This window comes from Solanum pennellii, chromosome 5 (genome assembly GCF_001406875.1).
Source record: "Solanum pennellii chromosome 5, SPENNV200".
Taxonomy (NCBI): Eukaryota; Viridiplantae; Streptophyta; class Magnoliopsida; order Solanales; family Solanaceae; genus Solanum; species Solanum pennellii.
In genome coordinates this window covers 73,308,348-73,335,794 of record NC_028641.1, presented here as the reverse complement: position 1 = coordinate 73,335,794, position 27,447 = coordinate 73,308,348, and the positions used below count along the sequence as shown (strand labels likewise).

Here is a 27,447-nt window from a genome sequence, read left to right as displayed (position 1 = left end):
CAGGGTTTTGTTATTATTCTATTTTAATGTTATTTTTATTTTTATATATTACGTTATTGTTGTTTTCATTTCTAATTATGTTGTTTTAGTTTGGTTGTTATTTTCCATATTCTCTTGGGATAAGTTTGTTATGTTTTGTTGATGTTCAAGTTATATTAAATATATTTGTTAAAAGGGCCAATGGAAAAACTCTCCGTCGGTTTTGGAGGCCTTCCCATTAAAGACGGAAAATTTAATCAAGTTTATATTATAAATTGTTAAATGGCCAATGAAAAAGTTTAGAGGCCTTCCCATTTTAAAAGACGGAAATTTTTAGTTTAAGTTCATATAAATTGTTTGTTTTAGTTGTTGGAATGGGCCGATGAAGAAATTACCGTCGATTTCCAAGGCCTCCCATGTTAATAAGACGGATTTTTATTTTTTTAGTTATTATTTGAGTTATTCATTTTTATTTATATTTATTTGACACTAACTCTTTTACTATGTGTTTTTACAGGTACACGGAGGTGCTTCTCCTTGAAATTATTCGAATGAAGTTCGAATCATACTTTTAATTTCATTATCTTGTGAATATTGACGTTAGGCAAACTTTAGGCCGATTATTATTTTATTTTATTGTGTATATTGCATGTTTATTGTATTTGTACATTATTTTATTTTCCTCAATTTGAAAAAAAAATGAATTCAGTCGGGAACCACAATTGTGGATTCCGAAGGGTGCCTAACCCCTTCCCTTCGGAATAACTTGAACCCCTTACCTAGAATCAATTGGTTTCGTAGATTAATAATTGGTTTCCTAGTTTTCTTAAAAAATTAGGTGGCGACTCTTTTTAAAACTCGTTTATTTTTAAAACATTGTTAAAATTAAATCAATTAAATTATTTTCGAGTTGCCGCGACGTTTCGCCCTACTTCGAAAGAGTGGGGATGTAAAAAGAATAGGGCCATTCTGTTTACATCCCTACTCTGTCGAAATAGGGCGAAACGTCGCGGCAACTCGAAAATGANTCTTGTATTTTTATATTTCGCTGATTATTTGTTTATTGTATTTATTTATTATTATTTTATTGTGTATATATTTTTATTGCATTTCATGGCATAATTTCCGCCAGACGGCAAGTAGTATGCATTAGGAAAAGGAAGTTACGTGGCTTACCACGGCTTCCTTCAGAAAAACACACAAGTCTAATCTTTGGAAGTAATAAACGAATAGTTGGCTTGCGGTCATCCAACGTCGTTTATTAGCTTCACCCCGTTGTCTGTCCGACTCGGGTAACCGTCACTTCTATACCAATTCTAGTCACCCTAGGATAGAGCAAAACCAAATCCGAATTTAAACATCAGCCTAAGATGACCCAACACCCAAGGCGTGTTGGATCCATTAGAAAGACCACCTTGAGTCCAAAACGCCCACGGCCTAAAAGGACGTTCATGCTTATGTGTTTAAATTTGAAGGATGTATACGTTGTTTGAGAAAATCATTGTCTCATAGGGTAAGGATTAGATTATAGTTTGCTTAGGTTAAAGAAAGAGCTTCACCAGCTACTAGTCTATTCGAAGATATTGGCACCCGGAGATGACAACAAATCAAGAAAGCAGAAGGATCTTTCGTGGAGGCATAGTTTAGGGTCGTACCCCTGCGTGGGACTGATTATTTTGTATACATTTCCCCTATTATGTATTCCCATTAGGTTTTATTCATAAAATTTGTATAAATTTGAATTTTGGGGCAATGTAATATTTTAAATGACGTATACATCCTTCAAATCGATAGGCCTACCCTAGGCATAAAAGGGTCACATATTTGTATAGGACGCGCAATAATTGTTTGTATGCTTTGTGATATATTCAGTTTTTCCATAATTAAAACAGCATTTATGTGTTTTATTCATTATTTGTGTGATATTTTGCATTATTCATTATGTATAGAAACTAACACTTTTTACATTTTTGAGTTGTTTTCTTCAAAGCGAAACATGGATTTATGTCTCAGTTCAGAAATTATTATTTGTCCAAAGTTGCAAGAGACAAGAGGATTAGCGAAATTAGAGTCCTCGCATTTCTCAATTATATCACGTCAAAATGATAAATCAGGGGAGTATTTGACTATGAGGTGTTACCCACTTATTTTATTATTATTTTGCATGACGGTCCTGCTCTCACATATTTCTCATATTTTTGTAGGGATACCGTCCCCGACATCAGTCGGGGATGGTCATAACGATGTTTGGATCTCGTGAAAATTGGGAAAAGACAAAGATTTAAGAAAACATCCAAAAAGAGTACAACAAATGATTACTGTGGAAATTCGTAGGGTATATTCAACAGATAGTATAAATATTGACGATTAAGAGGCTATAAAACATATTGGTTTTTTTTATAAAAAAAAAGCACTCCATGACTCAAATTTTAGTGGCGCTAGACCTAGTAATTTTGTTGAGTTGACTAAATCTTTAAATTATTATATGCCTTATCTGGTCGAACTACGCGTACCTGATTCTCATTTCGGTGAGATACGTAGGCAACCCTTCTTGGGTTCGGTATTATCTTNGAAGAAGACGACTCCACCTCCTCAACTCGAAAAACCACAAAAACACTTTAAAATTTTTGAACTATGGGAACCAAGAATTCTCAAAATTTTATGAGTATTCTTTTGTTTTTTCCCTCCAAATCCTCCTAAAAATATTGAATGAAGTGGGTTTATATAGAAACCCAAAAATCCTCAAAAAGGATAAAATACCGATGTGGGACTATTGCAAAATTGAAAATTGTTTGAGTGACAATATGGGAAAGGCAGATTTTTTTTTTATTTTTTTGTCTTTGACTCAAAATGTATGAATTTTAAAATCATCGGACCAAAATTTGCTATTAAATAAATAAAGCTTCAAAATCACGAATTTTTAAAATGTTAGGCCAAAATTGGGTGTCAACAATTATTATTATTTTTTGGTAATCAATGTAAATTACCATTAACAAAATAAAAAATCAAATACACCTAAAGAGCATTCAATCTCCTTATCACCCTCTAAGAAAGGTATTAAGAGAGTTAAGCCTCATATAAAATTCTAATTACACAAATCTCACCAACAATCAACTATACTTATTCGCTTTTCTAGACCATTTAACTACCTCAAGTCTATCTACGAATTCCTTCTTAATTTGTGTCATGGACATAGCTGTATTTATAGTGATGTCTTTAAATAATTTTCAGTTCCTTGTTCTCCAAACATGGTATATCATTACTCCGCGCAATACAGCGATAAGTTCCTTGTGAAACTGTTTCCAATTCTTCCTTCTGAGTCTTTTTAGAATATGTTTGACAGCTCTAGCAAGAATAAATGTTCCAGACCGACGTTGCATTTCAGCTTGGACTCTGAAAGAGGATCGATTTATTTTTACCGAACACCACTCTAGGCAGTCTTACAAACGTCTGTAACACTCAGCCTACTTCACACAACTAAGTATGAAAAAATACTCAAGCAGCAAAGTTAAACAGCAAACAGACTTTACAGGAACCTGTCCCAACCTTTATTAATCTGTAATTAATACAAAGGAAGGCTTCACAAATTTGTCTAAGCTAAACATACTCTCTGTCCCAGCGTAAAACGAATTTCCACCTTAATAAAAATTCTGCACAATGGCAGTTACATGCGGCGGTTACAAATGACACATGTCCGACACTTGTCATCACAGGGTTCAAAACTAAGTTTCCAAAAACTATATTTCTAACAGATAGAATCTAATTCAAATTACATTCTTATCTACACGAAATACTAATATTCTAACACTTAAAATATTTCAGGCTACATTCCAAGACTTAGAATATTTCAGCCAGCTTCCAACACTTAGAATATTTTAGCTATCCTCCAGCACTTAGTTTTATTTCAGCAATTCGGGTGAACTTCCTTTGTCTTTGCCATTGTCAAGTCTTCGCAGCCTTGCCTTGTCAAGCCGACACGCTGCCTTGCCAATGCCCTTAACCCGCACGTAAGCCTTGCACGTTCAAGTTGCCTTGCCAACACCCAAGCACCTTGAACTTGTGTTGCACTGTTTTGCCATCATCCATGTCAAGACCAATGCCCAAGTCCTTGACATGTCTGCATGTAGTTAGATCAAGTAGTTTGCGGGTCTAACAAACCACCCGCACCACTTGAACTCGATGTCCTCATCGAGACTGTTTTAAGATAGTCCTCGATTTGAGCATCAAACTGCCATAAGTCTTTTGCCTTCTCCCAAACTGCATCAGCTGCACTCTTGCCTTTCCAATGAACCAAGAATTCTGTCTTAGTATTCTTCTTACTTGTGCCCAAAACCCGGTGATCAAGGATCTTCTCAATTTCAGCATCATACTGTGTAGGTACTGATGGAGGAGCCCTCTTTGACCTGTTTCTGTCCGGATCATCTGCATCTGCAAAGTAAGGTTTCAAGAAACTCACATGGAAAGTGGGATGAATTTTCAACCTTTCTGGGAACTTTAACCTATAAGCAACTTCGCCCACTCGTTTCACCACTTCGAATGGACCATCATACTTAGGAATCAAACCCCGATGTCTGGTCTTACTTACAATCTTTTTCCAGATTTGTGAGGTGAGTTTCAGTAACACATTGTCACCCACATTGAACTCAATTGAGCGACGATGTTGATCAGCATACTTCTTCATGCGCCGCTGAGCTTTGCGCAAGCTATCCTGTGCCTCGGATAACATTTCAAGTCTGTCCCTTGCAACCCTGTATGCTGCTGGACACTTTCCCTGATTTTTAGATTTGGCAACATCTAATGGCGTCAAAGGCTGTCTGCCTAAAACCATTTCAAAAGGGCTCATTTCTGTTGCAGACGACTTGTGCAAATTATAGCAGAATTGCGTAGTGTCTAACAATGTTACCCAATTTCGTTGACTTGCTGTCACATAGTGCCTCAAATATTCTTCCAACAAGTGATTAATTCTTTCCGTCTGACCATCTGTTTGTGGATGATTTGCAGTAGAAAATTTTTATTCAGTTCCCATCATATTGAACAATGCTGTCCAAAATCTACCCGTGAACCTTGTATCTCTATCACTCACAATGTCAGCCGGAATACCAAAATACTTAACCACATGTTTGAAGAATAAATCAGCAGCAACTTCAGATGAACATAGTTCAGGTGCAGCAATAAAAACAGAATATTTTGAAAACATGTTAACTACCACCATGATAGATGCTTTGCCATCTACTTTAGGGAATCCAAAAATGAAATTCATGCTTACTGATAGCCATGGCCTTTCAGGAACATGTAAAGGTTGCAGCAAACCTGCTTCCTTCTTACTTTCAGTCTTGTCAACTTGACAAACATGACAAGTCTTGACGTATGCCTCTATATCGTCTTCCATCTTCGGCCAGAAATAAACACGAGACAGTAAGGCTAACATCCTTTCAACACCAGGATGTCCAGCCCAAGCAGAATCATACGCTTCTTTCATTAAGTCTTTGCGCAATCCGCCCTGATTTGGTACAACGATTCTTCCCCCTTTAAAATAGAGCAGATCGTCCTTGATTTAATATTGTCTCATCGTGTCATCTTGCACTTGACCCATCCATTTAACATATAATGAATCATTTGCAGCACACAACCTGATTCTATCATAGAAATCAGTTTCAAGTTTTGAAATTGAATATACTGCAACAAACACTTCTTTTCTACTCAACGCATCAGCAACCTGGTTGTGTTTTCCTGGTTTATGTTCCCACATGAAATCATATTCTGCCAGGAATTCTTGCCACTGTGCTTGTTTAGGACTCAACTTTTTCTGTGTCTTGAAAAATGTATTTGCCACATTATCAGTTCTTACTACAAATCGAGTACCCAAGATATAAACTCTCCAAACCTGCAAGCAGTGTACTACCGCAACTATTTCTTTTTCATGTGTTGAGTATCTCTGTTCAACATCATTCAATTTCCTACTTTCAAAGGCCACTGGATGACCTTCCTGCACTAATAAGCCACCAATTGCCTTGTCTGACGCATCAGTGTGCACTTCAAATGGTAACTCAAAATCAGGCAATTTGAGTATAGGTTCAGATGTAATTGCATTCTTCAAATTCTGAAATGCTTCATCACATCGTTCAAACCAAACCCACTTTGTATCCTTCTTCAACAAATCTGTCAAAGCCGCTGCCCTTTTCAGTAAGTGGTTAATAAGTTTTTTTTTTTTAGTAACCAATGTAAATTACTATTAATAAAACAAAAAATCAAATACACTCATAAAGAGCACTCAATCCCTTTATCACCCTCTAAGAAAGGTATTAAGAGAGTTAAGCCTCATATAAAACTCTAATTACACAAATCCATTCAACAACCAACTATACTTATTCGCCTTTCTAGATCATTTAACTATCTCAAGTCTATTTATAAATTCCTTCTTAATTTGTGTCACAGACGTATCTGTATTTATAATGATGCCTTTAAACAATTTTCAGTTCCTTGCTCTCCAAACATGGTATATCATTACTCCGCGCAATGCAGCGAAAAGTTCCTTGTGAAACTGTTTCCAATTCTTCCTTCTGAGTCTATTTAGAATATGTTTGACAGTTCTAGCAGGAATAAATGTTCCAGACCGACGTTGCATTTTAGCTTGGACTCTCACTATTCATTCACTAGTAGAGAACAAGTCTTTTCTACTACTTTCTCACACAAACAACATGTGTCATCTTCCACTGGAATATTTAATATTTTGAGTCTCTCTTTGGTTAATAATCTATCTTGCACAGCCAGCCACAATATGAATCTATGCTTAGGTTGTGCAAATTTAGTCCAGATTAAATCAGTCGCTCTAAGTCTAGCATGTTGCCCCAATAATGTATTGTAACTCTGTGTGAGTGAGTACTTTCCCCAAAAGTGAGCAAGTAAACACCAGATGAATACCACATCTGCATCTTTGCTTTCAAGGCATTAACCTTATCCTAGTACCAACTTGAGTCCAATGGTAGAGTATGTATCCATATGTTATAATTGTTTTTCATATATACTCTATGTACCCACTTTAACCATAACAAATCTTCCTTCATAGCAAGTTGCCATAGCAGTCTACCAACAGAGGTCATATTCCACAACTTACTACCTTTGACGTTCAAGCCACCATTTAAAGCAACATCATTTGACTCTGTGATAATGTTCCTAAAGTACTGTGAGTTAAGAGCTTTTAGGTTATTCTTGAGTAGCTTCAACTTCCTCACTATTTTTCACTTATTACAACCATCAACATGTACACCCCAACCCTTCTTCACAGTATCCATAAAGGATGGATGTTGTGCCCAAACATTACAATATTGAAAAGCTTTCTTTCTCTTCATGTTTTGACTGTCCAAAACTATTTTAATAGGGCCATAATCACTAATGCCTTCTGGTAGATTAACGACACTACATGAAGGCATGATATTCAGCCAAGCAGAATTGATAAAGGTCCAATCTATTTTTGAAAAGATCTCGTGATTACTATTATGATCATTCCATGTGTACTTTTGTCTCTGGTGTGGTAATTCTATCACCCACAAGTGTCAATACAATTTTGAAAATCAACAACCTCAGACCAAGTTACTGGGTTACCACCCAATCTATCATCCACTTTTTATACTGAGTTGAAATCTCCCAGAACTATTCATGGTTTGACATAACTCGAACTATGGTGAACTAAAACTTTCCACAACTCTCTCTCTCTCTTCCCTTCCCTTGTGTTATACGCATATACCACTGACGTGATATATTAAAATTGAAGGGGAACATAGCATACTTCACATGTAATCACCTGTGCAAAAGATGAAATGCATGTTACTTTGTAAACGTCAAGCCTCTACACTAACCAAAACTCTACCATTATAATAAGACTCCAAGTTTGTAGTATACTGCCAACCTCCAAACATATTATTAGCTATAGTTTCAATCTTGTTACTCTTTATTTTGATTTTCAGTAATCCCATCATTCCTACTTGCTCATTATTGCAAGGGATTTTAGCCTCCTTTTGCTTATTAGGGCTATTCAAGCCCCTCACGTTCCAACAAATCACATTAACCATCCCTAGATGAGGAATGGTCCTCCCACTCACAGTCCTTTTACTTGTTATCATTGCATGTCTGTGTCTGATTTTTGCAATACCTAATATGTATTCTTGCTCACCACTTGTGTTTGTTGCCTATCTGAAATTTTTCCTAATTTATTTAGTGTTATCCAAGCTGTGATTGTCTTCTCTTTGTTCTGCCCTTGCTGTTGTATTTCTTCTTGATGTGTCTTAGCATGTTTCTATTTTTCCTGGACTTGTGTTTGCTGTAAATCAACTTTCACACCATAAGCTACCGGTACAACATCTGATGTTACTTCCAGTGGTATAACTTGTTTCTCTGGTCATTGTCTTTGCACTAGGGCCTTCTTTTTTCTACATTCTTCTTCAGAGTGACCATATTTACTGCAGAAACAACACACGGTAGGCTTCCATTCATACAAGACCTTCTGTTCCACAACTAAGTCTTTTTCATTCTTGAAAAAAATGACTTCTGGTAATTTAGCATCCATTTGAACTTCCACCAGTAGTCTGGCGAAATGCAGCCCTTTCTTCTTTTCTTTATTGTGATCCACCATGAGTGGTTTGCCGACTAGACTACCCAATTTACTCAAACCTTTTGAACTCAAGTATTTGAAGTCCAAACCTGGTAACTTAATCCATATGGCACTGTATATAACTCGTTCTTAGTAAATTACAAATTAAAATTTCTGATTTTTACAATGAAAGATTTGTTATCAAAATGATAAATTCCCTCTGCAAAACTTCATTCTTAGCTTCAACAATATCAAATCGAATCAAAATTATGCCATTCTTCAACATTGAGACTTTATTAATCCCATATTTAGACCAAATCCTCTTTACATAGCCATTTACCACATCGAATGGAGGATGTGCTCCTAGTACGTAACAAACAAACAATAGTTGTTTTCCAGTATTTTATCTCATATTCAATATCTCCTAACTCAATCACAGTGATAGGGATTTCACCTTGCATCCCAAGAGCCACATAATCCAACTTAAATCCAGCATTCAATACTTTAGATGTATTGAAATTATCCCAAATTAACGCATTGCGAATTGAAATTTCTGCCTTAACATGGTCAGCCCAAGATTTAACATCACTATTCGAAGGAAAAAACTTACTTGAGCTGATGTGTGTACAACTTCAGCCCAGCGCTCTGGTGCTTCTAATTCTGAGATTTCTGTTGCAATTTTTGGCAGTGTATCTGGGTTATTTAACTCTATTTCAACTTGACTGTTTTCTTGGAGTACAACTGATTGAGTCTTCTTGTCACGATGTGTTTTGCCTAGCGTTGCTTCCTGTGCCATTTGCGCCTTCAAAGTCGGTATGCATTCTCTCTTCCCCATGGCCAGCGTATATTAGTTAACATGCTCTGAGAGAGAAGACACTTTTTATCCTGACTAATAATTGTTTATTATTATTATTATTATTATTATTATTATTATTATTATAATTATTAGTATAGTTTAAGTCTTGATAATATTGATATATGTAATCAAATATTAGGTTTGTGGTACTATGTGAATACCATTAGATTATGATATTGGAGGAATTAAGATCTAACCTTAGACTTGAAACATGGAAAATATGATAATTGAAATGTTATTTGGCATCAAAATTTAGTAACTTGATTAAAGATTTGAGTGAGTCTTGGGTCTTAAGATAGACAAATAGTAATATGAGTGTTGTTAGTTTTGGAATCTTACTATGGTCATTTATTTGAATAGATTGCTTTGAGTTGGAAGTTCAACGAAAGGGGAAGGCTAAAGTCCCGAAGTGAGTTCGATAAATTGAGGCAAGTGGATTTTTAAACCCTTGTTAAGTGTATGAAATTCGTGTATTTTCTTGTGGTGTGTGTTTGGGAGTAATGTGACTTGGTGAAGGATTGACTTGTCCACCTTGATTAATTCTAATGATGAAAAGGGATATTAAAAGACATTGTGATTAATTGTTTGTGTGTGATGGTTGGGAATGTTACGAGTATTGGTGTTATAAAGGCAAGATTTATTACTATAGAATGTGGATTGTAATCCGAGAATGTCAAAGCATATGGGTATGACTCGATTTATTATGTGTGATTACATTCTTTACTGAACCCGTATAATTGTGATAATTGTGGGTAATTATATGTTATAGAGACATTTGATTTATTGACATGTTGTATCATATTTGATATCATATTGTGAACATGCATTGACATGAGATTGGGTATGAGTAAAGGTCTAACACGTGTAGATCGTCCGTGTTGAGATCGACTTATGATTATTTGGGCATGTGGAGATCGTCCGTGCGATGGAGAAGCTATGATTATAATTTGGGAACGTAGAGATCGTCCGTGCGAAATTTGTTTGATTTATGATAGTGCGTTGAGATCGTTCGCACAGATACGTGGAGATCATTCGTGTCAGTAATTGGACCTCGCGAGTCCCCCATGATCATGAACTCTCGATGTATTTTTCTGAGGAGTATCATGTATATACGGTTGAGAGAGTAATTGGTATTCTAAGGCATATCACTTCATAATGTCATATTGCATTGCATCCCATGACATCCTTCATTATTGATTATGTGTTTTTATAGCTGGTTGAAAAGTTACTTGATATTTGATTACCTCTATTTGATGAACTTGATCTTGTGTTTAGCTGATATTGTGAACGTCTTTTTGCGAAAGTTGTGATTGTCGAATATTGAGTTTGTAGTTGAGGATGTGTAATATTTTAAAATGATTTTGATGAGATGGATGCTATGAAAACTGTGAACTGTTAGGTTTGGCTGATTTTATACAGGTTGTAGTTGTGGAGTGTTCGGTTGTTGTGTAAGGAGTACTCGTATTTTATCCCGTTAGCTTGGGTTTAGAAGTTTACTTGCTGGGTACCGTGTGGTTTGGTACTCACCCCTTGCTACTACAATTTTTTTATAGGTTACTAGCCCAGACCTTTGTGATATTTCTCTTCTCCTTGTCCGAGGCTTCTTGTGGAGAATTGTGAGGTAGCTGCTTGTTATCTCAGCAGACCTTCTTACGCCTATTTATGATCTTGTTCTATTCGAGAAACAATGTCATTTGAGACTTTTTTTTTTTTTGAATCAATGGTAATACTTTAGAGGCTTGTACACGTTACAACCAGATTTGGAGGGGGGGAGGGGGGTATATTGAGTTAATTATGAAATTTCCGCATTTTGTTGTAATGATCGAGGTTTAGGCTGACTTGTCTTGGTGGGATAAGACGAATGTCATCACGTCCATTTTTGGGTCGTGACATGATGAAAGGGAGAGCTCGAGTTTTTGATAACACTCATACAACGTTGTTTCCTTTGATTATGACAAGTAAAACGTATGTGTACTTTATATTAAGTTTGTGGTTCGGATAGGCTGATGATGTGATCGAACGTAAAAGGGTGACAAGCAAGTCCATTTAGCGTAGTTATATGGATGCATCGGCTTCCTAAGTGTTCACGACTCTTAAAATTTTGATCCAATTTAATTTATAGGAAAATATGAAGATCGTATGAAATATAAAAGTTCAAAATTAATATTCTTTTCTTTTTAATCAGCTAGAAATTTTTTTTATATATATTTTAAAATAATTAAACTTTAAACTCCTTATTTTATTTTTATTGTGATAATTAATAGTCGCATAACATTAATATGTTTGTTAGACCCAATTTTTTTATATATATATTTGTTCTTCAATTTAGTACTCTATAAAGTATCATATCATAAATTGAGATAAAAAATAATAATAAAATCAAAGTGGAAAAAATCAATTGACGTGCTTGCAAAGGTTAAATAATTGTTCACCATCTATATGTCATCACATAGTACAAGTTATCACGAGTTTTCTTTCACTAATAATAATGTGAACAATTAATTTTAAAACTCTTCACATTTGATTCTTTTATAATGTCTTTGACTTCAATGTAGGAAAACTCGTGAAATTTTTTATCGCGTAATAGATGAGATTGTTTCTTCTTTAATTAGAGAATTCAAATTTAAGCTCTGATTTGAAATTTTTTTTAATAGTGACCGTCTCTTAAATAATATCTTTCGCTATGCAAATTTAAATAATTACTTCAAATAATTTAGCTAATTAGGTGTTGAATACTTATTTGAATTGATCTAATTTCATGACAACTCTAATTTGTTAGTCTTAGATCTGTTAATTTTTTATTTTTTTTAAAGGCAAAATTATGCAGATTTTTTCAAGCTATTTTACTTCAGATATTTTTTTTTGTACGCAAATATTCTTATAAATTAATGGTACCTATATTGCAGTAAAAGCTAATAATTAATAGAAAGATCTACCTAACATATATATATATATATATATATANATAAAGGGAAAAAATAAAAACTTACCCGCATAATATTGTTTAAAGATGTATCTCTTATAATTTTGTATAATATTACATATTTGATGTGTAATATAGTAAATATAGTACTATAATAAAAATACCTTTTACAGGTAATAAATAGATATATTAATAAAGACTGTTGAAGTTTTTATGACATTAGTTAATTGTTTTTGTGTCCAATGTTACTAAAATTATAAGGATATATATAAAGAGTGTTAAATACCGCTAAAAAATACATATTTTGAAGAAAAAAATGATCATGATCATCAAAGAATTTAATAAGGTAGATAAATAAAATCTCGTACACTTTTTTTAATAAGAACTATTTCTCCTTTTTAATATAAGCTCTATAACGTACAAGTTCAAATAAATCTAAGATAGTAAGTTGAGTATATAATATTAATTAGTAATACGAAAAAAAATAATAACTTATTAGAGATTCATCACTCACATGATTAACTATCTGAATTTTTATCTGATTATAATTTAATTCTCCACGTTGTAATATGCTTTTTTATTTCTCTTTTGAGGCCCCAATTTTATTTTTATTTTTTTCATATACATGTAGTACAAAATGTCTCATGTTTATCTTTTTATATAATATATATTATTATTTTATGTGTCAACAGTTGCAATCAATAAATTTGAAAATGAATGCATGTAACAAACAATGGCAGGTTCATTTGTATGCATTCAATTTGTTGCCTTCCTTACAGGAGACATCAATTAAATAATGCCATTATTTCTAGGTGTTTGAATATTAAGATCCCAATTTTATCAAATGTTGACTGGTTTTAACTTATAAGAATTTAGACAATTTTATAGTAATATAAAAATTAGTTTAGGAGTTAATTACTTAGGTACATTCTAGTTTGTAATATTATAAATTTTAATAATCTTTGTCTACATCTACACAAGTGTATCCCAGGATACGAGGGGTCAAAATTATGTATAAGTTGCCCTAGATACACTACATTCAAGTGGATTAGCATATATCTGGAATATCTAACAAATTTCTCTTACTTCCCTCACCTTTTTCCTATCTCGTTTGTTACTCTCCATACCTATCTGGTATTGCAGATACATGTGAATCACACTAGATACACGCTAAATATATTTTTATCAAGTGTGATATGTATGTACTCTGAAATATATGACAAATCTCGCTTGCCTACCTCCCCATTTTGCTCGCGTCTCTCTCTCTCCCTATTTTAGTGTATTTGATAGCAAAAATACATGTATCTTGTATCTTTCTCAATATATGATATAAAATTCTTAATGAGTGATATAATACGTAATATTTTAAAATATAAACAATGATAGTGAAATATATCATGTGATTTTATTTTATTTTTTTAAAAAAGGTACATTTGATAAGAATAATGATTTGAAATAATACAAATTACTCTTAATTTCTCATTTGTATTGTTTATGAAATTGGTTTTACTTCAATATCTTATTTAATATATTTTTTTAGGATATATGTGATGACGACAAAATTGATGCATTGAACCAGTATAAGATGTCAATGGGAATTTATATGTTTTCCTAATAAATTCCATCTAAATTTTGGCTTTCATATCATTAATTACTGCCAAAAAAGGAACTACAAAAAATATTTTAAAAATAAAATTGGAAGTTATTCATGTGCTATCAACAATTAATTTTGATCCTGAGAATATATACTACTGCTATATTATAATATTGTAAATGTTTGAGACAAATTCATAGAATGTTTGTGGTATTGTCTAATAATTTCATACAATATTATGTAATGACAAGAAAATATTTTTTTATTCCACCCCCTGGTATTATATCTTTTTATCTAGGTTCAATGAACAAAATTCTATTAGGTTTTGTTCAAACAAAATTAGTTTAGGTCTGTTGTAGGGACCCTATAATATCTAGGGAAACAAATTGTCAAAACCTAGTGAAAACTGAAAAATAAAGGTAAAATTCTTATGATTCTTGTCATATTTGATGTTTGATTCCTAAAATTTATAAAATAGAAATACACAATACTTTTGTATTTATTGTGCTACATTACAAATTGAAAGTAGAAGTTGAATGAGAGAACCTAACATAAAAGATCAATATAGATTGTGATTTGAGATTCCTTTATTCTTATTAGGGAAAATGCACAAGTACCCCCTCAATCTATGCCCGAAATCTCAGAGACACACTTATACTATACTAAGGTCCTATTACCCCCCTGAACTTATTTTATAAGTAATTTTCTACCTCTTTTTAGCTTACGTGGCACTAGTTTGAAAAAAAAAGTCAACCATCGTTAGGCCCACAAGATAGTGCCACGTAGGCTAAAAAGGGATAAAAAATTATTAATAAAATAAGTTCAGGGGGTAATAGGACCTTAGTATAGTATAAGTGTGTCTCTGAGATTTCGGGCATAGGTTGAGGGGGTACTTGGGCATTATCCCTTCTTATTATGGATTTTATGTTCGAGTCTGAAAATGAAAAAAATCATATCAGTAATAAACTCTGTAATATGTGAATTAAAATTTAGTAGAGTCTTAATAGCAACAATAAAAGAGACCTTTTTGTGACAGATTTTTCTTGTAGATGTAATATTTATTGCCGCAAGAATATTTAATCTCGGGTGAAGCATCAAAGGTCAAGATAGATTGGTTGATATTTATCTATTCTTAATTTCACATCTTACGTTCGAGTCTGGAAATAGAAAAAGTCACATTGGGCTAGTAATTATAAACTTTGCAACATGTGAATCCAAATTTAGACTTAATCTCTATAACAACAAGACATTTAGTAGCAATACATTTTTCTTTCAATTGCAATATTTGTTACCGTAGATTCATTTAGCATCAATTGTGTTAATGTTATTGTATCTAGAATTGCTCAAGTCCCCAATGACATTTCTATACACTTCTTGTTGTAAATATTCATATTATATTATTCTCGCTCAATATAATATAATTACTAATAAATAATTATGTAAAATCCTTTATTTGCTATAATTTATGAGTCCAAATATCGAGCGAGAAATCAAAAAAGATGCAAAATATCAATGGCTCCATTAATTATTACTTTCTATCAACCCATTCTCATATTAGGATATTAATAAATACTTTTTATACATTGCTTATCCTTGAATATATTCAATTAAATCAGTTACAATGAATCATACGATATTAAAATATTAAAGAATATTCTATGCAACTACATTATTTGATTTGAGAAAAAAAAAACGTATAGATGTATTAGATTAAAAATTATACATCGCTAATATATTCAGTATAATCTCATAAATAAAATTTGAAAAAGATAACATGTACGCAAACCTTACCACTACAAAATTAGAAAAAGGGTTATTTCCAAAGAATAGGCTTTTTCTACCTTGATAGGAAAAAATTAAAAATCAACACAAAATAGGGACAAATGACTCTTACAAACTTAAAAAGTATACATTGCAAAATTCAAATATTTTATGACTCTTCTAATCCATATATCTTGTTCTCTTTTCATATTTGTTCCATCAACATTTTCAATTTTTCATGAGAAAGATATTTTAGACAACAATCTTGAAATTTGAGTAGAAAAGTTCGAAATGAAATTGCTTTAATGTGGCCCTAAAGCTTTTTTCCTATTTTTAAGGGGTAGGGTTCTCCCCACAAGACATATGGTCCCAAGTAATACAGATTTGTGACGTATAGGACCAATTAACAAGGAAAGCAATCTATTGTTTTTTCCTGTTTAGAGGCTCACTCAAACTCGAGACGTTTAATTAAAAATGATTGAGACACCCAAAAGTTGAAAGCAAATGACAGCTTGCTACTCATAAATTTAAATACAACAATCACATATTCTTGCCAAAAACCCTACCTTAAAAGCCATCACATGAACAATATGAAACAAGGTATTGGTCCCAAGTAACAAATAGGTACTTCATTTTTTGACAACATATCTCACAAACTTCCATTCCTCTCTGTGCACTCACTAGGGCTTTGTGAAGACAACCATGAATTAGCCAATCGAATAAGATATTCGCGATTAAGAAGTACTCAATTTTCTTTAAAATAAATCCTTAAAAATGAGTAAAGAAAAGGGTCTTAATGCAACAAGAAATAGGTCTGAGATCTTTATGAGCATAGTCACTCAGAATCATTAATATATCCATACAAGAATAGTTAAACATGAACCAACTTCAATTCTACTTCACACTAAGTAAGCTTCTGTAATGAAAGGAAACAATCCTCAAAATTAAAGGCAATTGCAAAGAGTTGCAAGTTTTTGATTTTAGGAGATAATCACCTCAATGACACATTCCTCATGTGGTTGGAATTTTGCAAGTTTTAAACTTGCAATCAAATAAACTACATGGATCCATTAGAACTTCAAAAAATTGACAACATGCCCCCCAACTTTCGAATCTTAAATCTATCTTACATTTCTTCTCGGAAAACTTACCTACGAGTTTGTTTCAACATTTGAAAGTCATGTCAAATTGATCAAATAATGAAGTACTAGAACATCTTTATCTTGGAGAAGGATATTACCAAAAATTAGATAACAATTGTAAGCAGGAGCCTGGAGCTTGAACTTGTTAGAATTTTTGACTGCTTAAACCAATATTTTGATCTTTTAAGAAACAAATTTGAGGGCATATTCCAAGCATTATGGGAGATCTCATGGCAATTCACACGTTGAACTTATCTCATAGTGAATTGCAAGGTCATATACCATCATCACTCCGAGATTTAACCTCAATTTGAGTTTCCGAGTGTTGATGGTATATGACATTGCATTCATTATGAGATATATTCAACGTGTGAATTACAATAACATTTCCCATAATACTTGACATATGCCCTACAAATATGTTACTTGAAAGATCAATATTGATGCAAGCCGTCAAAATTATGACAAAATTCAAGCCCACGGTTGCAACTGTTGTCCAAACTTGGTAATTTCCTTCTCCGAGATATTTTAGTAATTTCCTTGTCTAATCAACTGACCTCATAGCTTTCAAATGTTGAAACAAACTCGTTGGTAAGTTTCCCAAAAAGATATTGTAAGATAGATCTACAATTCGAAGTTGGGGAAACATATTTTCAATTCTTGAAGTTTTTAATGGATCTACACAATTTATTTGATCTCAAACCTAAACCTTGCAGCTCTGGCTGAGTTCCCAATCACATGAGGAATGTGCCGTTAAAAGTGTTGTCTCCTAAATCAAGAACTTGCAACTCTTCAAAGTTGGCCTTCATTTTGAGGATTGACATTTGAAATTTCAGACAGATACCAAAAATAGAAGTGTTGAAATAATTCTATGTCCCACATTTCCATCACTCCAACCCCTCTGCAACAACAAAAAGAAATCCCTAGCTAAGCTTTTGATATGGTCAAAGTGTTCAGCTACTTCCAAGTTGTTTGCTCCTTAAAGTATTCTAAATATCATCAAGAAAGAAACGAGGCTCAAAACCTTGATGATTTCCACTTCAGACAGCTTTTGAGTTTTACTTCTGCGTGTGGGTGATTTTCAGGTTTCCTAATGCACCTGAGAAACAAAATTGTGCTACATTGACGTCTTGGGCATTGTGAGACAAGAACTTACTGGCAAAGGGAGCCAAGTGAAATGTTACCATCCAAGCATAAATACCTGAAATGAATCTCAAATCAGACTGCTCTTATAGCTGGTGGGATACGTATGTCTCTTAAAAGCCAAACTCCAGTTCTGCTCGCTTCAGCACAGTTGTCACCCTAACAAAAAAATCTGGTTCTTCTTCCTTTATATCTTCCAGTGACCTTGACTCGTGTTCGTCAGCCTAGAACCAGAGAACAGTAAAAGGGAACTGTCAGTTTATATTACAGAAAAATTCTTAACAGTTCCATTAAACATCAAGCACCTCCTTTGTGTATCCAGTTTCACAAGCCATTTTGTGAAATACGCAATAAAAGTTAAGAGAATTTCTTCATGACACCAACATCTTGAATGTTTTAGTCTACTAACACATGAAGTGAATATGAATCAAGAAGCATACCTCCTTGAATCTTAGCAGGATTAGATTTGAAACTGAGGCAGGCTTTGTTTTATCCCACCTACAAAGGTGTCAAGCAAGCAATGCACTGTGAGTTGAGAGGCAGAAAGATACAGACATTGCTAAATTTAAATAGTTACGGCAACCACTTCACAAAATGATGCTTAAATAATTCTCTGCAATGACAGAGCATCTGGAAAGAAAATAGTAATCATGAATTTTACAAGGTGAAAATGTCAATGATCACATAAGATCAAGTTAAAAATAGCTACTTCAAGCAAAAAATTAGCAACTACCATGCATACACCTGCATTGAGTGGATAATATTTGTTAAACATATTTTGTTTGGTCCACTTGACCAATATACATCTTGTATTCAGGATTTCCCATTTTCAGTTTAGTGAAAAATATTTATTAGTTACTCATGAAAAGAAAGAAGAAATAGTATGTGTACTATGTGACAATCATATATTAGACTAATGGTTTTCACTTTAGGGCATATTAATAAAAGAAATTGGCAAGTTGTATCCTCCATAATCATGAATATCACATTTCACAAAGTGAAAAAGTGACTGGGCGTATAGATACGATTGGATGTCTTTCTAAAGAAACATGTGTTTCTACTTTCTACTTCTGGTATACTACTTGTCTACGGGGTTTCATTACCCCAAATTACATATTACAATATCAAGGGAAAAAAATATTACGAGGCAATCCTTTTTGACATAGTTGAAATACTGAAGCGAACACATGTTCATTGCATCAAATTAGGCATCGCATACATACCTCACAAGCATCAACTCATTCACTGAACGCCACATTGCTCGCCCTACATCTTTAATGGATAGGTCCCTTGCACTTCTCCCATGCCACAACTCTTTGGCAATGTACACAACTTCTTCAACATCTACCTTTAAGAGTGAGAAAACAGGGATGAAAATGTGTTTCATAATACTTGCTAACAAAAACTGAAATAGCATGCAAGAGAAAATTGAAAAAATGAATATCTATTTTACTGATCAAAATCTACTACGAGGACCCTCAGTATATTCAGATCTTCCATCCGACTATTGCTCAGCTATCATCATTAAGGTCAAGAGTGGCACTTAAGGACAACTAACATGTCTAATCCCACACCTCTACGACATGGGCCTCGATTTATTACGTGCCTAAGACTCGCATATAAAAGGATATGGAAGTATCTGCAAGCAATAAAGGAAACAAGACAAACTCAAGTGAAAGTTGAGGAGATCCACTGCTACAGGAAGCTTCCATCCACACGAGAGCTAATCTCTGATATGAGACTTGATTCTATAATACATCATTTTCTGGTCCGGGGGGAGAAGGGGACAGCTTAAAAAGACGTACAACCGCCACTGGATTAGACATTGCATAATATGCTCTAGCGTTGTAGAATTGCTAAGAAGAAAATAGATTAGGCATACAGTCACATACAGCACACACACCGTCCAGGACCCAAAAAAAAGGATAAAAATTGTAGGACTATATATATAATATTATAAGAACTTCACATACTTTGACATCAGGTTCTGTTTTAACGCTATCAGTCTGCAGTTTAATTCCTTTATGATACAAATAGCCATGTTTGCCTCGACAAACAATGTCCCATAAAAAGAAAAAATAATATCTGAGAATTAACATTGCAGCTCCTAACTTGATGACTTCAAGCAAGTAAATATAAAGTGCAAGTTCAGGACTTAGTACCTCCACTTGCATGGATGTACCATATAGCAACTCTTCATGCTCAATAAGGCGTTGATGGAGGATTTCGTAGTGATCCGTATCAAAATTCACCACTGGTTCCATATGGACTTGCAATCCAGCTAGCTGAGTTGCAACATAGGAAGCCATGACTTGCCCAAAAATTGCAGGTATAGTCCCCAGAACTGGAATGATCCGGACCCTAAATCCAGGCACTATCTGATATCCACATTGTAAATTTTAGATAATGCTCAATGAGTAATTTATTCAGATTAAGATATGAATATTATGTAACATGTAGTAGGAAAGAGTGACTCCTTATACAGTTTAAAGTTTAGTGAAATGCATCTATTCTCATAACGTCTTTATAAATTATAGCAATTGCCAAATTTAGCAGTTCAAAAAGGTTAAATTCTTACTTGATAATCTGAAGGATTTTCTTCTTCTCCGCTTGGCCCTTTAAAGGGAAGCAACTTTGCCTTTGGTTTCTCAAGAGAAAATACCACAGGAATGCCACCATCAATACCATGATCTTTTCTCAGACGATGTCTTACCTGCTCATTTAGTTTTCCAAGTAATTCAACTCAAAGTGAAATAGAGTATTACTAAAACTATATTTTCCATTTGTTATGCATGGTCCAACTGTAATTCCTGAATATTCCTATGATTGAGAAAGTCGTTAAGATTCTGTTCACTTAACAAAAATTGACAGCATGTAGCCCAGGTTAAAAATGCGAGATCAAGTATGTTTTATGTATCGGTTTTAAAGTGAATGAACTATCAGGGTAGACTATTATTACAAGCTTTAAGAAACCATCCAAAATCTGGAGTAGTAGTCCCATCACGGGAGAGATCCATATCCTCAAACATAAGAGTAGTAGAAGTGTTTTAGGCTTTTAGCACTATCCAGTAAGCCAAGTGATTTCATAAGATGCTCATTTAGCTTCACGAAGTCAAAATTATCTATTATATAATCTGGTGGATAAAGGAAGTCGACGCTCATTTCAACAAAAAAATTCAATCAATCATAGTACGTAGAGCTAAAAATCTGAAGATACCACATGCTGTATGTATAGTGCGATAAAGCTCCACAAAATTACTTACAGCTCGAGATAGAGGGTCATTGGTAGACTCTCTTAAGTCAGCCACGCGAATTCTTGTTGGATCAGCCCTTGCGCCAGCTCCAGTTGCAGATAAAACTTTCAAACCTCTTCGAACACATGCAGCGAGAAGTGCCACCTACAAAGTATTTACATAGCAATAATTCCTAACTGAAAAAGATTCAAAAGGTATTGCATAGAGCCCTAACTAATTAGAAATAAGTACTAAAATAGTCATGCCCTTGATTTAACCATTCCATTGAAAGCTTTAGCATAATTGCATCACACAGTTGTTTTCTCAAATACCTACCGGACAGAAGATAAAGAAACTAACAATTTCCACTGGGAAGTGCATAAACCAATATTCGCAAGTGCCAAGCTCTTCTCTATTTTTCAAGAATTCAAAATGTCGGTTTGAAAGAAACTCATGGTTTAATGGGGATCATATGATTTAATCCAAATAAACAATGGGCTTGCTAAAATTTCAAAACTAGTTCCAACTTGTTACTGGACTCAATGGACTCCATTCACTCTGGAAATTCATTAATAGAGAAGTTGCTCTAACAGAAGAAAGAACGTACGATCAACCTTACTAGCTGCCTACAATGTTTTAAAAAACAGAGAACATGGAAAAAAAATTCATCATCCATTTCCACAAGGGAAGGAGGAGGTCATGAAGACAAAAACTAAAGTATGTTCTAATTTAATTAAAGAACATAAGAAAATAAATCAAGGCAGCTAGGAAATGAGGCAATAAACCTGAAAAAATGACGATTTATTCAACTCACCATGCAGGTTCTCAAGATTATAATAGGCCAGTAATGGTATATTGTACTTCATTAATTGTTCTCGTTTCAGCGAGATAGAGAAATTGTTACATAAAAGGAGCAGCAGCAAGCCTACCTTTGTGTCGATATTATCAATGCAATCAAGGACAAAATCAGGGTGGCCAGACAGAATTTCTTCTTCAGACGATGAATCATATAAGATAACTTTAGCATCTATGTGGCACTCTGGAAAAATTGATTGGAAGTGCTTCTTGAGGCACAAGGCTTTTGAGGTACCAACATCTTCTCTTGTGGCAACAGCATGTCTATTTAATGAGGAGACCGACACCTTCAACATAATTAGCAGATATCAGATATTCACAAATATAGAGGTAACATTTCTTTTAGGGAATTTATATCGCTAAAGCAAATCATGCCTCATAATGGCCCTTCAACTGCATGGAGGAGATAACATTCATTCTTTTCCACGAAGACTTCTTTTTTCATTCCCTTTTTATTTTCTCGATAGAGTAAAGGATTTCATTGCTAAACATCCCATTGATGCGAGCAAAATACAAAATACAGCTAGTTCCCTGGGCCCAAAGACTTTGATTTTTTTACCACTAGCATTACAACATAGTCTCCACAGAATAGCCTAATCACATTACCATAAGATGACACAATCTACAACTTAGTTCAATTTTAAGTACCTAAAATTGAAGGTTTAAATGAACAGTAATGCGACTTTCTATACCCCCTTTAATATCAGGCAATGCCAGCTTGTCCTACTCGCAATTAAGTTAAACTACAACAAAATGGAATGGTTTTAAATATTTTTTGATATGCCTTGTCCTATCCTAAATATAGAGGCACTTAGTATTAACTGAGTACCATATGCAATATCCCAAGGATTCCATATCTTTGTAAGTTCCTTGCATTGCAATAATATGCAAATTAGACATATATTTAGACATCCAAAACATCTCTTTAGCAAACATGAAGAATTATATGAGAGAATATAGCAGCTTAAAGGGAGCTAAGAAAAAGATTCATTAGATTCCACTTCCATACTACTACAAGAAACAACTACCTTAACTCCCAAACTAGAACTATCAACAGTGCAGAATACGTGTCCTTGATGAATAGCCTCCACATCAATGCCAATATCCATACCATATAGATCAACTTTAGATGGAAAACAAAAAGGAAATATCAACATTAGCAGATGTATACTCACCCCCCCCCCTTTTTTTTCTTCCTATTCATGCACACGAGCAAGAAGTCTAACTTCAAGGATCAAATGATCAGGTATGATACTATGGAATACAATTTCACTTAAATTTTTCATCATTATTGTTAATTATAGTATCCAAGTCTCTAGTAGAATGTCAATAATCTATAGTTCTTGTAGTTCAATAACTATATGATGCATCTCTAAATTTTAGGCAAAGGAAAAAGGTGATTAAAATCTGAAATTTCATGTTATCGACTTTGATCCTGCTCTAACGAATAAGGAATGGTGTAAAGAGGAAGGGAACGTTGTAAAATGAAACAGGATAAGGGACAACCAAACATGTGGATACGTTAGAATATTTTGTGACAAAAAAATATAACTAGCAAGAGATTAAGGCAGAGTAATATATAAGTGAATCAAATTGACTTTAAAGACTACCTGATCGAAATCCACAAGAAGTAACCTACCAACTCCTGACCTCAGAAGCATGGATGCAGCATGACTTCCAACTCCTCCAAGACCAATTACCACAACATATGATGCAGTCACTTTCTGTTGGGCTTCAAGGCCAAAAAACTGTATATTCCTAAGAGGCCAGAGAAGAGTACAAAAATTAAGAGCAAAAATGCAAGTGTCACCATAACCACCAGTCATTAGCGCAATGTCTCAAATGGAAACAACGTCTTGCATGAATGAATAGAGTTGTAAGTGAGTTTTGTTCGTCAAAAGAGCAAGGGCTTAAGTTCAGCCTATTTATTCATCACACGAGTTGACCCCAAGCTCTCTGAGAGACTGAAATCACACATTAAACAAGTCGAGCTTTGGATAAACTTATAAGCTCACTTGTTCATAAATAATTTATTAACAATACCTCAGTAAATATTCATGTCAACTGAAATGAATTATTTTAGTAGATCCTCTATATTCAAGAATCAAATCTAAGGATAAAAATAGAAAAAAGTACATTCAACTCTCAGTACCCCAATATCTCCATTCTTCCCTACTTCGCATATCATACATACACCTAAAGAAAATCAACAACCTAGAGAATGATGGTGCGGAAAAGAAAGAAAATGAACACAACAAGCAAATAGTGATCTCTGTTTTCAATTCTGAGGAAGACTATATTTTGAATGTCACATCATGAAGCCCATTAGAGCAAAATGCCAAAACATTGCAAGGTTTCTCTCGCTACATCATGTATGATATAGAGCTATTCTTCCTATCCTCTATGCAGTAGATATAGGTATTTTTCTAAGGATATTTCACTTGAACAATCTTAGAAGAGACTGGAAAACAGTTCTCTATTGCTGCAATTGCCATTTATTGGCTTGGTCACAGATAGTTTTCTTCCTTGTACTCCTTTCCTCATTATTAAAATCTTCTTGCCTTAATATAATTAAAAAGAAAAAGAAAGAAGTATTACCTGGTCAGTTGTTCAGAAACTACTTCATCAGTCAACGGGTTTGGAGTAGCCAATCCATTACATTTGGATCCAGAAAGCCCTGATGAGAATCAACGTTAAACCAAATAGAACAGAAATGATAATACCAAGAAAACATAAGCTTCAAACCAAAGTGAACAGAGATGTACCATTTGATTGTACTGCCTCACTTGTATACCCTTTTCCAACACTTCTGCGAAATAAAGTTACAGTCTTGTCAGATTTCAACTCCCAGCTTCTTAAGTAGAAAAGACCATGTGCAAGATAATTAAAATATGTTTAAAAGATTCTAACTTCATCAATTGCCGAAGTCTTCTCTTTTTCTGACAGAGGTGAATCAAGCATTAAAAAGATTCTAACTTCATCTACAACAGGGGGGTGGGAAGGGTGGGATGTAGGCTAACTTACCCCAACCTTTGTAGGGGTAGAGAGGTTGATTTTGATACACTCCGCTCAAAAAAAGCATTTTTTCAAAAATATGCTTGAAAAAACAACATAACCAGTGTAATCCATAAATGGAGTCTGGAGAGGGTAGAGTGCATAAGGTTGCTTATGTTAGACCCTCGATTTTAAATAAACATTTCCAAAAGCAGTTTAAGCAGTAAAAACAACGAAATGATAGAAAGCAATACTCAACATACCAAGTAAAGAACTGAAACGACGACGAAATAATGTGATATCTGAAGCACAAAAAATCACAGGTGATAACCAAAACCGAAAAAACAAGAAACTGTATGAACAGTGCTAACACCCATTGGTAAGAAAGAAAGTCCTAGTACAATAAGCCTAACCCACAGGAAAGCAGAGAGCGCTCAACTACCAATTAACCTTCTATCCTAATCCACGACCTCCAAACCCTCCTATCCAATAAAAGATTCCAACTTCATCAGTTGCTGAAAACATCCCTCTTTCTTACAAAAGAAAATCCAGTGTTAAAACTATTCTAACTTCAACAGTTGCTTATAAATTCTCCCTCTTCCTTACAAATGCGGATTCATAATTTAAAAGATTCTAACTTCATTAGTTGCCGAAAAACTCCCTCTTTTTTACAAAAGCAAATCCAGTGTTAACAATTTCTAAACTTCAACAGTTGCTTAAATTTTCCCTCTTTCTTACAAATGTGAATTCATAATTTAAAAGATTCTAACTTTCTCAGTTAGAGAAAGATTTCCTCTTTCTTACTAGACGAATCCAGAACTTTAAGCCAGTAAGCTACAGGCGCACAGTACAACCGTACGCACTACTTCTTTAGAGCAATACACTCCAATTATTCGTTTAAATCTACTACATAATTTCAAAATACTACTGCTAAATTAAAATATTGAAGAACTTAAAACTAATTTCTCTGAGTAAGAAATTACTGGTTGTTTATTGGCAGTGGATCGGAAAGAAGCTTTGAGATAGCAATTGTAGCAGCAGAACCCAATAGAGCTCCAGCTCCGATGAATGCTAAAATCTTAACTTTCTCTTCCATCTTCGTTCCCGGACACCAGCAGCCACCTTCACTCTACTGGTGGCCAAAAATTTAGGTTAAACCAGTGAAGAAGAGAAGCATATGGATTGGATTTTGGATAGATAAGGTAGCTAGAGATGACCGACAAAGCCCAATTGGGCCCTGAAGAAATGGGTTTACTGTACATGGGCAACAAGGCAAAAGAAAATGTGAAGTTTCCTCTATATACTCACCATGCGTTTGGTGATACATTCAAAATATTTTTCGAATCGAAGTTGAAGATAGAGTTATCGTACTTTTTGATAGTAGCTTTACTTTCTTTTTTTTGTAGATTTACCTTTAAATTGTTGATGTGTGATACTGTGTAACGATGGAGAATGATACAATCTATTTAAATGTTGTATTTATTAAAATAATACATTGTGATACAATACAAGATAGTAATATGATTTGTTACAAAATCATACATAATAACCATTCAAAAAAAGTGTTAATATGCTTAAATATAGCTTTAAATTTGACATGTAATTTCTAGTTAGATTTGAAATTTTTCATAATCCAACATTAATTTTCTAAATAAGGTGGAAATTTATTCCTAAGGAACAGAATATATTGTATGGTCATTTTGCAGTTTTGTTTTTTTTTATTTTATTTTATAAGAAGAGTTAATAAAAATTACAACAAGAAGATTTGTATATAAATTAGTCTAGCTCCAAAATAAAATTAAAGAATTGTATAAAATGTAATTATGTTGTGACAAGATTTACATTATTATATTAAGAAAAATAGTTACAAATAATAATATTTTAGTTATTATATATCTTCCCATGCCACTTGGGAAAAGATGATATATCACAACTTGTATGAAATTTCACAGTTTACATGAAAAAAGGGCAGTGCTTTTTGAGCATTTAAATTTGCATGAGGCTCATGCTGAAGGAGATAAAGTGATGATACAACTATTTTACATTTTACACACACCAAATTTGTATTATAATTGTGATCTAGACAAAAGCCTTTTTGATAGTTGTCTTTCAATGTGTAAGTTTGACACTTTTGTGAATCTTTAATTAGTATGTAGTGTGTGTGTAAATATATATATATATTAAACTTTTTTATTTTAATCGTTAAAAAATAATTAAAGTAAAACTATATAGATAGTACTAGTCAACCATGTTAAGTGACAAAAATATACATATATGAAAGATGGACACCTTTTCTTCGAAAAAATTATGTACTATATAGCTAAAAAAATATTTTTTATGTATATATTATATATTAACATCTGTTAATTTTTGCGTAATT

At 33.7% G+C, this 27,447-nt stretch overlaps 1 protein-coding gene across 3 annotated transcripts; it reads right to left on the bottom strand.

Moving 5' to 3' along the window:
* Nucleotides 1–16,493: 16,493 nt before the first annotated feature.
* Nucleotides 16,494–26,345, bottom strand: LOC107020350 (tRNA threonylcarbamoyladenosine dehydratase). Of its 3 annotated transcripts, XM_015220674.2 has the most exons (13): nucleotides 26,051–26,343; nucleotides 24,839–24,882; nucleotides 24,672–24,750; nucleotides 23,684–23,831; nucleotides 22,148–22,360; nucleotides 21,249–21,383; nucleotides 20,564–20,698; nucleotides 20,148–20,363; nucleotides 19,209–19,333; nucleotides 18,426–18,483; nucleotides 18,044–18,209; nucleotides 17,867–17,941; nucleotides 16,494–17,743 (listed from the first exon to the last, which is right to left on the bottom strand). In XM_015220674.2, the coding sequence occupies exons 1-11, from the start codon at nucleotides 26,161–26,163 to the stop codon at nucleotides 18,099–18,101; spliced, it is 1,377 nt and encodes a 458-aa protein (XP_015076160.1). In that variant the 5' UTR covers nucleotides 26,164–26,343; the 3' UTR covers nucleotides 16,494–17,743; nucleotides 17,867–17,941; nucleotides 18,044–18,098. The 3 variants fall into 3 exon arrangements, with proteins under 3 accessions (XP_015076160.1, XP_015076161.1, XP_015076159.1); XM_015220675.2 differs by having other exon boundaries at nucleotides 16,494–17,941; nucleotides 24,839–24,879; nucleotides 26,051–26,345; XM_015220673.2 differs by having other exon boundaries at nucleotides 16,494–17,941.
* Between the last annotated feature and the right edge of the window lie 1,102 nt (nucleotides 26,346–27,447).

Coding starts and splice junctions, on each gene's coding strand:
- LOC107020350 (XM_015220673.2), bottom strand. CDS start 26,163: ATGGAAGAGAAAGTTAAGATTTTAGCATTCATCGGAGCTGGAGCTCTA. Junction 22,361..23,683: donor TTCTTGTGGATTTCGATCAG/GTAGTCTTTAAA, acceptor ATTATGTTGAAG/GTGTCGGTCTCCTCATTAAA. Junction 21,384..22,147: donor TTGATAATATCGACACAAAG/GTAGGCTTGCTG, acceptor AATACTTTGTAG/GTGGCACTTCTCGCTGCATG.